Source organism: Magallana gigas, chromosome 1, assembly GCF_963853765.1.
Source record: "Magallana gigas chromosome 1, xbMagGiga1.1, whole genome shotgun sequence".
Taxonomy (NCBI): domain Eukaryota; kingdom Metazoa; phylum Mollusca; class Bivalvia; order Ostreida; family Ostreidae; genus Magallana; species Magallana gigas.
The window spans coordinates 19372788-19386614 of NC_088853.1; the positions used below are offsets into that span (position 1 = coordinate 19372788).

Consider the following 13827-nt stretch of genomic DNA (forward strand, 5'->3'; position numbering starts at 1 on the left):
CTCAGAATACTCACATACGGCGTAGTAATCCTAGAGATTGTTTTCACAGTCATTTGGTGATAACTTGTTTTGATAAAAAACAAAACAAAACAAATCAAAACAAATGAAAAAACGTTTTAAAAAAAACAAACAAAAAAACTGTACACGTCATATTCAATTAAGACAAATCTTGCAGCACTTTATCATTTTTAATCTGACTGTTATATCTATCTTACCTTTCACACGATTGTTCTGCCAGGAAACATCCATTACCGAGAGATATGCAAGCTGGGTCTGTAAAACACACTCCATTCTATATGTCGATAGTTTGTCAGTTTTATAAGTAAAAGGTATTATACTTAAATGTGTCCTTTATAAATATAAAACTGTATGACCTGTACCAATTTTTGTCATGCATCATGGTATAAGTACAAAATGTAAATCGTAGATCGTGGAACAGAAATACACAAATCATTAATTATATCATCTAGTCATCAAATAAACTATTGCCAACAATTCGTCTTCCCTCAAATAATATAATATAATTAGTAGAATAACTGATATACTTTTACTTTTTTGTATTTGGGACGGGGTCCTTAAAACAAAATATTTGAATTTACAGAAAAACCGTTATAGCAATCATAATAATTTGATGCTGTTTTATAAATGGAATATTCTTGAAATTGAAAGACATATGATATTTCCACATTAAATAGAAAATGGAGACGACCTCGAAGCTAATTCTCAATCAACTATCAAAATTCCCTACTTTTGATACAATATATATAATTTAGTGAGAATGTATGGCGAGAATCACTCCACTTACGTTCATAGATTCTTGTGCTTTGATATGAGGACTTGTGACATCCATGTAAGAAGTGTCGACAGCTGTATGAATCAACGTATGAGCCATTTTTTTTCAGATACAAACAATAGCCTAAAACAAAGTCAATATATTCCCAAAATATTAATCAAATCATAAATAGAAACTATTTTAAAAATTAATAACTTATCCCAACTCCCCCTGATAGTAAAAGAAATGCATCGCCGCAAACCGCGGTATTGAGTACACAAGCTCCCTCAAACCAGGTGATATGTGTGTGAGAGAGAGAGAGAGAGAGAGAGAGAGAGAGAGAGAGAGAGAGACAGAAAATGTACGAATAATCTTTAGAACAGTTTTGTGTTGCTAGGATACAGGTTTCAAATCCATCATTTGGTTAGTTAATCTATATAATGAATTTCGAATCTTGAATCTCGTATTTTAAAACTTTACATTTTAAAAAAAAATTGAATCTAGAAATTTGAATGGACCTTCTGGGTTTTCGAGCCTTCGCAATGCGAAATGCGGGGTTCAGTATTCGAGATTTAATATTTAAAATAACTAATATAGCAAAATATAACCACAAAACCTGAAGAAAATATTAACAAGAGCTAAATTTACTTCAACACCAGAAAAATATGCCGTTTCCAAATGCAGGGAATCAAGGTGCGGTACGTGTCCTAATCTAAAGATAGGAACTTCTATTTCGTTTAATGTGGCAAGACGTTTAATGCTAATGAAAATATGCCTTGTAAATCCAAAAATCTTCTGTGCTGTATTACTTGTAACAACTGTGGCGAAAATTACATCAGCCAAACCGGAAGGCAGCTTACCGCCGGTATGCGCGTCCATCGCCAACAGATCAATGATCCCAGAAACAGAAACACTCCTTGCAGTGACCATTTTGACATCTTTGTAATCTCGATCACGGTATTTATTGCCTTACAAATACATTCCGTATTCGCTTTTTGTTGTTATTTTAAAAACTCTGGTTTTTGAACTTGTAATTCAAATTATAGTGCCTGATCTTTATCTTGGTAGGTTGATTTGATCCTGAATTTCATTTCATAGCTTTAACCATATTTTTAATTTTCTTTATTTAGGTTTTAATCTTAAAGTTAAAGAACTGTGACCTTATTTAAATACAATGAGGCAATTATAAGCCGACATAAAAAAAACATATTGATAAATAATACATGTAGCGCCAGCAAATTCACTTACATTCGCAAAGCATATGATATTAGCATTACGTATATTTATATATTATACAACCATTGTATAGGAAACAATATAACAATGACTTGCAGGTAAGAGCATGATCAGATAATCTTTCTTTAGATCAGTAAGATGTAGCTTGAATAAAGGTTCTCAGATTATTAGTTAGTTAATATAGATACTGAATCTCAATATTTGAATCTGGGATATGGAATCTCGAATGAGCTTTCTTGGCCGTCGTACATGTATATGTTTTTAATCAATTCGCCAACATAAACTTATCTTTTCGCAGTTGAAAAATTTTATGAGTGTAATATCATGTACCTTCTTCAATCAATATCCAACGTTGGGTATAACAGAACTCTAACAGTTCAGTGAGCTTTTCGTTCGGTAAACACGTGAAGCCATTAGTCTCGTTACAGTTGAGAACCGACGATCTCTTGGCCCACTCTGATTCATTTTGGGGGCAGAATGGTGTTGAGTATACAGGGAACTTGTAACCATCAAGCTTTTTCTGAAAGATAAAAATGAATAATGTTATTCCCCAGGATTAATTAAAAAACTTATTAATTAAAACAAGCAAATTCCAAATATTGACCAATCTATGATTTATTTTATCAATATCCACAAATTTCTGTAAATAGACCTCATGAAACGAAATGAAGACTCCAAAATACTTTTTGGGGGTATACTTTTTTTTTCATTTAAATGTGAACTGAAGATTCTTTTTTTGTTTACTTAATCAAGCCCGTCATAAAAAACAAGAGGCCCATGGGCCACAACGCTCACCTGAACAATGATTGCAGATTGCCAGTGGGCCATGAAATTCACAAAATAAACTCCTTTTACCCATAAAAATAGTTGCTCATACTATATGATGAAATTGATGAAGTGCTTTGGTAAAGAAGGTAAAAATGTTTAAAAGTCTACAACAGATGGACAAAAATAGATAACAATAGGTGATCCAAGTGACTAAGGTGACCTAAGAATGGGGTTATTTAATTACCAATTTAAAATCAAAGTACAGAAGTACTAACGGAAAGTTGGCTTTATTGATCATTAATTTACTTTTAAATGTAATTTAGACCCCCTTCTATTTTTCATTTCCTCCTTCTTCTTCAATTTTTAGAGACAACCTTGTGTTGTATCAACGATTTCTTTAATTTACAATAAAAAAGTGAATTATGAAGGAGTTAGTCTACTTTTTTAAGATCAATTGAAAAATTGAGGAAGTAAAAATTAGAAAATGAACAAAGAAATTTAAGTTATAGGTGTACTACGCTACCCTTGAAAAATACAAGATCTTATTGAAAGCCCTGAATCATATATACATGTATTTGAAAGAAAAATAAAGCAGTCAATAGTAAATAACCATTATTTTAATGAGGAAAAAACCCACAAAAGTATGCACATTGCATAAAAACAGTTTTTCTAGTCTAAATAAAGACAAACAAAACCAACAACAACAATAAATTAAAATATATTGCTCTTTGTTGCAACAAATAAGATAAAAAAGAATGCAAAAAATGGTTCATACATTTCACCAGTGCAGTAGTGTTAAACTTAAAAATCAAAATGGGTCATGTTAATTTCGAGGCTTAAAGAGATCATTTAAAAAAAATAAAATAATTCTGCAATTTTTTATTATATTAGCATGTTTGTGTTCTGTATGAATAATATGAGAAGATCATTTACTGAATATGCATCTTGCATGTAATATAAACAGGTATATTTTACATATACATAAGAAGAAATGTAAATAAATAAAAATGAAATAGGAAATGTTACCTGCCAAAAAAAAAAAAATAAAAGAACAACAAATGTAATGTGTGATAAGGAACAAAAAAAATGAACACTTAATTATGAGTTATGAAACATAAAAATAATTGCCTTACAGATAAGGAAAAAAAAAGAAATATAAAAACAATTTCACATGAATAATACCAAAATGGACAATCTAGTAATATTATGAAAACAAATAAAGCAATTTGAGTTACAGATTCTATATTAATAGTTTGATGTCCAACAGTTTTGCTATCCTGCGTAAATGATAAATTGAGTGAATTTGACAACAAATATGAAGTTGTTGGATAGATAAGGAACAACAAAGTTATGTCATGAATTAACATAAACAATACTAAAATGCAGTTTAAGCAATAGTATGCAAAACAAAGTTCTGTTGTCCCGTTCGAATAACATCTTGAACAAATTTTAGAGCATGTATGAAGATCTTGAACAAATATGGACAACAAAGTAAAGTTAAAAGTAACATGAATAATATCAAAATGCAAAAGTTCTAGCTAAACTGTGCAAAACAAAATGAGCATTTTGATTCACGTGTTTGGAACCAAAAGTTTGATGTCTAACACAGTTTTGTTGTCTTGTGAGAAAGAGATTTTGAACGAATTTGACAGCAAATATTCTTCAAGTATCTCACTGTCATCTGAATCTAGATTGTTTGTCGTTGCTAATGTTAACAAGACTGAAGAAATAATAGTGAGTTTGTATTTTTTATATCAAGACGGAAAAGGTTCCGCTGATGGACCTGTGCAATGACTCTTTGGTCATTTTTAGTTTGCAAGACTGGCATCTGACAAACTTTTGATTACTGAAATCAACTTTTGATTTACAATTGTCGCACAGGTAACTAAGTGTAAGTCCTTCTTGGATGAGTTTGCCTTCCTTTGTGATTACATCAGAGTCTATTGCTGGCGCACAGTTGATGATGTCAGGAATCTGTGAAATGGTCGTCTGTTTTGTAGAGGTAATTGATTTTGCATTTTGGAAGAGTCTTGTGGATAAGTGAAGGATCTTGTAGCTTTTGTCAACTTCTAGTTTGGATACCAAATTTTCCCAAATGGTGAGCTTCATTGCAGCGGTAGAATCAGCAACTGTAATTTCTTGGCGTTTTATGGGCGATTCCCTCACTACTTGTACCGTTTGTTGAGACACTGATAAGACTCTGACCTCTACAGCAACCTAAGGAAACAAACACAGATGACATAAAATTCTAAAGAAAAAAAATCTTTTAACATTTCTGAGAATGACACACGTCTAGTATTTTAACTTGGTATACAAAGTTTGTCTACCAAATATTTTGACTTGTACACAGTGTGTGTGTGTGTTTCGAGGGTTGTCAATTTCAACTCTTCTTTTCCTAAACATGCACTATTTATTCATTTATAGTATGTAACGATCCGTTTTGTTATACTGACATGTTAAATACAGAAATTTGATTGGTTTAGACGCAGTTAATAATCCGTTCTATTACCCTCAGCGTTAGCAACACACTTGGCAACAGGTAACACAATGAATTTGTTTATCAAACCGGTAAAAATTTCTCTAAAATGAAGACATTCAGTATAGTGAAATAAATAGTGCCTGTTTGGGAGGATAACAGTTGAAATTGACTCCCCTCGAAAACCAGTGTCAAACTCCGCTTCGCGTCGGTTGACAACGGTTTTTTCGGGGAGTCAATTTCAACTGTTACTCTCCCAAACAGGCACTAATTATATACTGTTACCCTTCGCCAAGTGTGTTGCTGAGGGTAACAGAACGGATTATCAACAACATTTAAATTAATTAAATATCAGAATTTAACATGGAAGTATAATAATATATAACATATTTTCAAACAAATCATATTGCATATAATGATTTTTGCTCTACACTAAAAAACTTTTAAGATTTTAATATGGATTTGATATATGTCGTTTAATAGAGATCATAATGTTTTGGCAAATAAAAAATAAACCAGTGTGCACATTTTGTTTACTATTATTTCTAAAAATATGTTTTGTTTACAATTAAGGCAGAACATGAATAAATGCAAACATTTAGGGGACAAATCCATACAATTCCAATTCGCATGATACATTTGGTTTGTTTTTGTTTCTTTGTAAATGGGCATTTGCCATAATGAAATTATTTTTAACTATTCTAAATATTTTAAATTTTAATAATTTTGCTGGTGTACATGTAAATAGGCAAAAATTGTTTTGTATGAAATATTATTTGATACTGTAGAAGATAAAAAAAAAATTTGGACCATGCAGTTTTAAACATTACAAATTTAAGGTAACATATATGATTTTCAAACATGCTTCTTTCAACTATAATTATGCATGGATGTAGAAGGGGTAGGGGGTCCAAACCAGTACTACAATGAGTGTTTCACACCGCTCTTGAGAAGTAAATTATGAAGAGGCTAGTGTTCTTTAAGCAATTTTAAGCAATAATTTATCTAAATCTGTTATAAATATCACATATTCTAGACATGTATGGGTTTTTCCACTTAAAATAATTAACTCAAACATGAATTTAAGATGTACTTGCTTTGCATGCCTGTTAAATAAATTTCATGAATATTCTAAAAAATATCCCTAAAAAATATATTCATCACCTGAATCTATAGTTAAGGTTGGTCGCGGGTTAACTTTCGTCATCAAATTCTGTACTCAATTTAGACAACTCGACTGGCTGTTTTTGGCACATTTGTTTGACATCATAAAGGAGACATCTCAAGGTTTCCCACTTTACATTTTTAACGTCAAATGCTCTTAGTTATAATAAAGTAATTTGATTTAGGTCTATAGTGTAAATACTAAAGTAGTAATTCATACCAAGTCTTAGTTTTCATGTAAGAATCGTAAGTTGGAAATGCAGATTGGAAGCATTTATACATCATGACAAATTTTCAGGGTATGTTTTTTCGTGAGATTTGTTATGGGGTAAACCCGCGACCCACCTTTAGAATAAGCGTAATTATAACAGCGAAGTTTTATAATTGTCGAGATATCTTTCTGCTGGAATGATTACATAAATCACTTGTGTTCAAGTAGACGGTTGAAGATAATCAATGATAAAAGATTGTTTTTTAAATATTCAAACTTTGTATAATTCTAATAATGGACAACAAACCAATTATCAAATATGAATACTAATTAAAATGTATTCCCTCATATAACTTTAATTTTGTGTTCTAGTCATGAATCTCATAATGGCAGCTCTGACATCGCAATTTTTATATAATAAATTTTCTCCAAATTTAACAAAAATGCATTTATTTGCTTAAAACTGCTTAAGAGATACATAATTCAAATAGGTGCCGAAACATTTTGAAATTGGTGCCTAGACAGCTTGGGTCCTAAACATATTGGGTCCTAAACGTCTTTGTTGGGGCCTAAACGTCTATAATTCAACCCTCGGAACCCCCCCCTCCCCCCTTAACCCCCTGAAAATAAAACTGAATCTGTGCGTGATAACTATGATAAATACAAGCACTTTTATTTAATTTTTATAAAATACTAGGTAATATTGGGCGATTATCTTCGTTTTATCCGATAAATACCTTGTTGTGTTCCGGGGTGGCTTGGACTTCTGCAAGGGTTTTGACTTTTTCGCCCGTCTTGTCATCGTCGTCTGGAATTTTTTGTAGTTAAAGTCCACAGTTCTACACACTTCTATCTTGGTTTTGTAGTTTAACAAAACTTCAGATTTTGAAGAGTCAATCCTGCTTGGTACTAGTTGTACATCCGACAATTTATGGGGGGTTTGTGCTCGACTAGCATCCGTAAGTACTGAGTGTTTTGAAACGTCGAAACAGGCGATTCTGTTAAACTTATTTCTTTTGGTTTGAACGACTGCATTGAAGTACCGAGAATTCGTCCTACTCGTGCGAATTGGAGAAACGTTTTGGACGAAACCCGATACAGTTGTTTTATCCTCTTCTAGCTTCAACTTTTTCGATGCTGACATCTTGAGTTCGTTTGCTGAATTGTGGCGGGAAAAAAAGACGCTATCTACCCGCCAATTACATATATGTTAAGTCGGACTTAAAAATGTCGGATTATATCATGTTATTTTACACCTTTATTAATTAATCCAACCATTGCATTAAAGAAATAGAAATGAATAGTTCGATTGTGTAACAATGTAAATTTGTATAGTCGTAAAATGCCTTGATCAAATTTTACGAGATTTATAACTGCCAATCTTTTGTTTTGCTCAGACCAAGTGGCATTTTACCGTATGCCGAACCCGAAGCTATTAAACTGATTGAAACACGCCTTTCCTTTATTATTATTTTCGTAATAACTCAGATTTGAAACACAATTGGCACTTAATTTTTGCAATTTATATTTTCCTTCCCATAAGGATAATTTATGCTAAACTACGTTGAATTGGAATCAGTAGTTCTTGAGAAGAAGATTTTTAAAAATGCACCCCCCTTTTTCTACAGTTTCAAGGTTTTCTCCGCTTTGAATACAGGACTTTTATTTCTGCAATTTATATTCGCCTTCCCATAAGGATGATTTGTGCCAAATTTGATTGAAATTGGATTAGCGGTTTTAGAGAAGAAGTTCAAAATGTAAAAAGTTTACAGACGGACAGACAGACGGACGACGGACAAAATGTGATCAGAATAGCTCACTTGAGCTTTCAGCTCAGGTGAGCTAAAAAGTTTCAGAGCGATATACATGTATATAAATCTGCGAGATGTGTCTTTCACGATTTTGGCGGATATTACCTGTTCGCGTTTAATTAGAAACCGACTTTAATTCAAGTGATTTTATATTATATTACGTGTCCTATATATATATATATATATATATATATATATATATATATATATATATATATATATATATATATATATATATATATATATATATATATATATATCTCCTAGTATACCTAGACAAAAAGCGCGGGGAGTAAAAAATCTGTTTTAAACCAACGACAGAAAATAGTGCGTAGAGTTCCTAAATGTAATTATTTCTCTTGAAAAACGACTTCTTTCAAACAGACCTTTACAGTAAGCCCACCGACAAACATATGTGCCTTAAAGCTGACATGAGTTCATAAAAGCATTTGGTCGCCATATTAGTTTCGATCGCATCACTACTGCCACTGGGGTATAAATACCGGTTGAGAAAGTTACGGTCGGTTGCTTTCCGATCGAGGCATTCAGGTTGCACGGACTTCTAAATGCATGAATTACAGTCTGTAGTAAAATGTTTGTAAAAAAGAATAAAAAAAGGAAACAACAATCTATAAAACTCAAAATATATTTATTTGTAGAGAGAATTTCAAAGGTACCCGTATACTTTTGCACAGAAATTGCTGTCTTACCGGTACTTCACATGCACATTGAACACGTGCGTCGTTCATAGTGGCTAAACCCCGGCGGCACCTTATCCAACACAGAAGCTAAATGATAATAAATCAAAGAAAGTAACAACTTAGCATCGTTTCCATCGGTTTATACAAAAAACGTTCCGTTTCTAAAATCCATGCGACATTGCTCGATCTGCCACAGTGTGTGGTTTCCGCATGTGCGATGTTAAACATACACAGGAAAACGGTCTACAATTATCGAGGATTTTTGAAGCATATGTGCCTGGATTTCAGTTTGTCTTGTTTTGTCGTTCATTGGATATTCCTTGCCAATGCAGTGTTGTCATATCATTTTTGTTCAAAACGCGTTGTGGAACATATTTTCGTCCAAGGTAACGTGTTCGGGTGTATGAAATATGTACGCCTTCTGTCTTACGGATCCAATTGAGGGTCAGCTCAAACTTAGTGATCACAATTCCAGTATTTCTTTCTTAAGCGGTTTTATTAAGCGTGATCGTATAGTTACAACAATTAAAAGTAGCCCAAATCAAGAGTCTCAGAATCTCTATAAGCGGAATCTGTTCAACATCATTTTACATGGGCATATATAACATTTTACTTATGATGGACAGTTCTGACTAGGTCGGCCCATTCGACGATCATGAGTTAACATTTAGTGTTCAAAATTAAGATTAATAGTTTATTCCTAAATAAAGTAACAAAACCGTCAAAACTGCCAATCAAAGAGTCTGGATGCAGGATTTGAGTCTCCGAGTCCTGGGTCTCGGAGTCCCCACCTAGTGTGAGGCACCACTTACTCATAATACGTTCATTCATACATGGCATAAAGGGTTACAATGGTTAATATATAGAATACACAAGTCAATATTGAGTACTAGAGCTATCGTTGCAGACACATAATCGCCAAATATGACACTTGTTTTTAAACTCTCAATGTGGATATTATTATGCCCGTATTATTCTCCTGGTTTTATAACATCATTTAGGAATACTACGCAGTGCTACAAGATTCACAGAGTTCATTCTATTAATTATTATTAAGACCTTTCACTGCGCAGTACCTAGGTACACTTAAATATCATAGTGACCATTATTTAATACTAGAAATTTAAGGTCATAGCATGGCTATCTGTTTACATACGTCCCCTAAACCAAAAGAAATATCCCGAAGGGAGATTTCTCATGCCTGGCGCCCGGAATAGGAAAGCGTCCTTGATCTACCCTTGATCAGACGAACTTCCTAGTGACAGTCAGAACATCTATGTTAAGAGATAGTATCAAGTGACATGTTTCCATCTCCGGCTTGGAAGATCATTCATCTACAAAAAGAAATCTATAACCAGGATGTATACATGTACATAAAATCATATGGCTTGATTATATCGCATTACAATCATGAAAACAATAATGAATAACGTATGACGATAATGACCAAGATGAAATAACCATAGTTGAATATAATCGTAATTCTAAGTATGGCTAAGCTTAATGTCACATATATATACAAAGTTAAGGCATGCTTGTAAGTTCACAAAATATCTCTTCCTTCTTAGGGGTGAGGTAAGCGTCATTAGTTCGGAGTCCATCGGTCTCTTCCGGAAGTTCTCCAGAGTGAATCACCAAATACAAGATTTATATTAGCACAAGATAACGCATATTTCTACTTTTACACAATTCACATTTTTAATTTTCGCTCAATTTCACAATCCTTTCACAAGGAATACACAACTTCTTCGCGGCTGTAGCTTAATTATTCACACATCATCGGCACCCGTGGATAGAGGGTCGGCGCGGATGGCGAGGCGACTTCTCGCGGAGCGTCTCCTGCGTTCCTCTGTTGCGTAGACATCGCGGCCTTCTCTTCCAGGTATTTACGTGCCAACTCTGGGTCCTGTCTATAGTATTTGTTCCATGGTGATTTTTCATTTTTCTCCTCTCCAAGTAATTGTTGGGCTAGTTTGGTCGAAATTGTCCCCGTGATACTGATCAATTTGCAGGTTTCGAGTCTTCCGCTCCGTCGGGGTTTCCCTTGGATCCTAGTGTCTTTCGGGATTGGTCCAAGTTCAATAATGTCACTAGAGGTCCATTTCTCTGGATTCACACAACAAAATACAGTGTCTTTGGAAGAACCTGTCTTATCTCCATCACTATCCCTTTTTTGACAACCTGTCCAGCAACCACCACAGCATATACCACCCCACTTTTTAATAGTTTTGCGTTTCTTAATACAAAGTCTTATCGTTATTGTTACTACCAAAGCTAAATACACATAAAACCAGAGGCTTCCCACCCAAGACGAGGATATCATGGGTTGCAAATTAGTTACTGGCAATTCCGCCATAAGTGTATTCATAGGGAAAACTTTAATATCTTTGGTCTTATGATTGAACCATGAAAACCTGAGCAACCTTGTCCCATACTCAATATGTCGATCACAAAATTTGATTGTTTTTACCAATATTCTTATATCACTTACAAAAATCAGTCGTATAGTTTCCTTACTTACTCGCTGTTTTATGTATTTCGAATTTATGTTAAGTCTCTTTAACCTTCATATACCTTCAAATAACCGAGGTGCTGAGTCCGCGTTTGCTAGTCGGCGCATCTCAATACATGTTTTGATGTCACATGGGGTCATCATGTCATACCTTTTTTAAAGCGTGCAATATATACAAAGCTAAGTTCATTTAAGATTATTTACATCTACATCATACGATAATTTAACTTATTTAATTTATTATTTTGGCTAATTCTGTTATAATAGCCAACGCATACTCTTGATTGTTATTTTCTCTACAGGGCTCAGGGATTGATTTACGCGGTTTATGGATTGGTTTGAAGCCTAGACCTACTTTAGGGGATATTTCATCTATTTCCATATTTTCATCTAAGGGTACATTTGGGTTATCTAAGGGTATTTCATAGTCTTAACCACTATTTTCATCCCATTGATTTGACTCATGGGTCTCATCCGATTCTGAATCTACGGTCTGATCATTCTCGTTTTTATACTGCTGATCATCCATGATCTTCTTAGCTCTTATACGTCTTTGAAGTTATGCTAGGGGAATATCCTCTTCGTCTGCAGATCCCACTCTTTCCCATTGTTTGGACTGTATAGCTCTTTCCAATGGTTCTGGTTGCATGTCTTCATTTTCTGACGACGATTCATCTTCCGGTGGCACCACATAGTTAATTCTTCCACCATCTTCAGTAGATTGTGAAAGGGGCCAGTGCGAAATATTTGCCAGTCTTATTTGTCGTGCATGGCATTTGGTGGTTAATCCAGTCAATTGGTCTCTCACCACGAAACTAACTGGTCCTTTCTGCTCTATGATTCGATAATATGGTAGCCACTTTTTATCTAACTTATTTTGTCTTGTTGTTCTTAAGGTAGACAGGGTCACCTACCTGAAAATTTTCGTCTTTTCTTTTCTTATCGGCCTGCGCTTTCTGTTTCTTCTTGGCTTCCTTCACATTACAATGTACTAACAGGAACGCTTTATGTTGTTCTTGAAGGGCGATCTTGTGTTGATCTTCTCCCGCATATCTCCTTCGAGGTTTCATTAACGTATCAAGAGGTAATACGACATCTCTGTTGTACATGTACATAAGGTAATATGGGGAAAACTTTGACGAATCCTTAGGATGGAAACAAATGGCTGCCAACGTCTGATTAAGATGAATATCCGATTTTTGAGCGTTGTCTGTTGTTTTCTTAGCTATCACGTCATGTAGAGTTCTATGAAATCTTTCTACTTTACCATTACCTTGAGGACATGGTTGATATGGTTGATATTCAAATCTTTCAAGGTTTCTTCCACTTTCTTGTTCACATTTTCTGTTCCGTTGTCTGTGAGGATTTGAAGAGGACAGCCATATCTTGGATATATTTCTTCTAAGATGAGATGTACTTTGTTGTCAGCTGACTTATCAGGAACGTGAAAAGCTTCTGGCCAACCAGAGTAAATGTCAATAAAAGAAACTATGTACTTGTTTCCCGACAAGGATGTTGGATATGGTCCTGATAGATCAAGCCCTACTTTAGCCATTGGAAAAGGTGGTATATCTGTCTTTTGAAGTGGAGGTTGATTTTTCTTATTGCTCCTCGTTTGGCATACTACACATCCTTCTATATAAGAGTATTACCTTTTGTACACTTTTGGTATGTAGTACTTTTGTCTGATTACGTCATATGTTTTGTCCACTCCCATATGTCCAAGTCTGTCATGATACTGCTGCACTACTAGAAGTTTTAACTCACGTGGTACATACAGGCGAAGTCTTGGGCCTTCTGAGTCTCCATCTGAAAGATAGTAAATTAAACCATCAATTTCCAGAAACTTCTTTTCTTCAGTTGCTGTTGCTGTTCCTTTACTTCACCGATTCTTCAGTTTCTTGATCTGCTCATCGTGTTGTTGACTTTCTTTGATGTTGATTTCTTCTGGTAGATCAATAAAGGGTTTGACCAATTCGTCGTGTTTCTTAACTTCACATCTGGCCAATCTCTTAGGCGAAAAGGCATTGGAATTAAGTACGTTCACTTCAAAGAAATTGTCCTTGACATCTGGTTTATCATGCTCTGATTGTTCTTCCTCTTCATACTCCAGGTTGACTGTCGGTAATTTGGATAAGAGATCTGCACAGCAGTTAAATCTTCCTTCTATGTACTC

The 13827-nt window shown here is 34.2% G+C and overlaps 2 protein-coding genes across 3 annotated transcripts in view; both read right to left on the minus strand.

The window, feature by feature from the left end:
• Positions 1-13827, minus strand: part of LOC105339984 (uncharacterized) — a 311465-nt gene that overhangs the window by 65136 nt on the left and 232502 nt on the right. The window lies entirely within an intron of this gene.
• Positions 1-13827, minus strand: part of LOC136275813 (uncharacterized) — a 45507-nt gene that overhangs the window by 20222 nt on the left and 11458 nt on the right. Inside the window, exons 2-5 of the mRNA XM_066085853.1 lie at positions 2339-2528; positions 806-916; positions 216-273; positions 1-63 (exon numbers count right to left, since the gene is read on the minus strand). Coding sequence (XP_065941925.1) covers positions 1-63; positions 216-273; positions 806-916; positions 2339-2528 — 422 coding nt within the window. The remainder of the gene's footprint in view (positions 64-215; positions 274-805; positions 917-2338; positions 2529-13827) is intronic.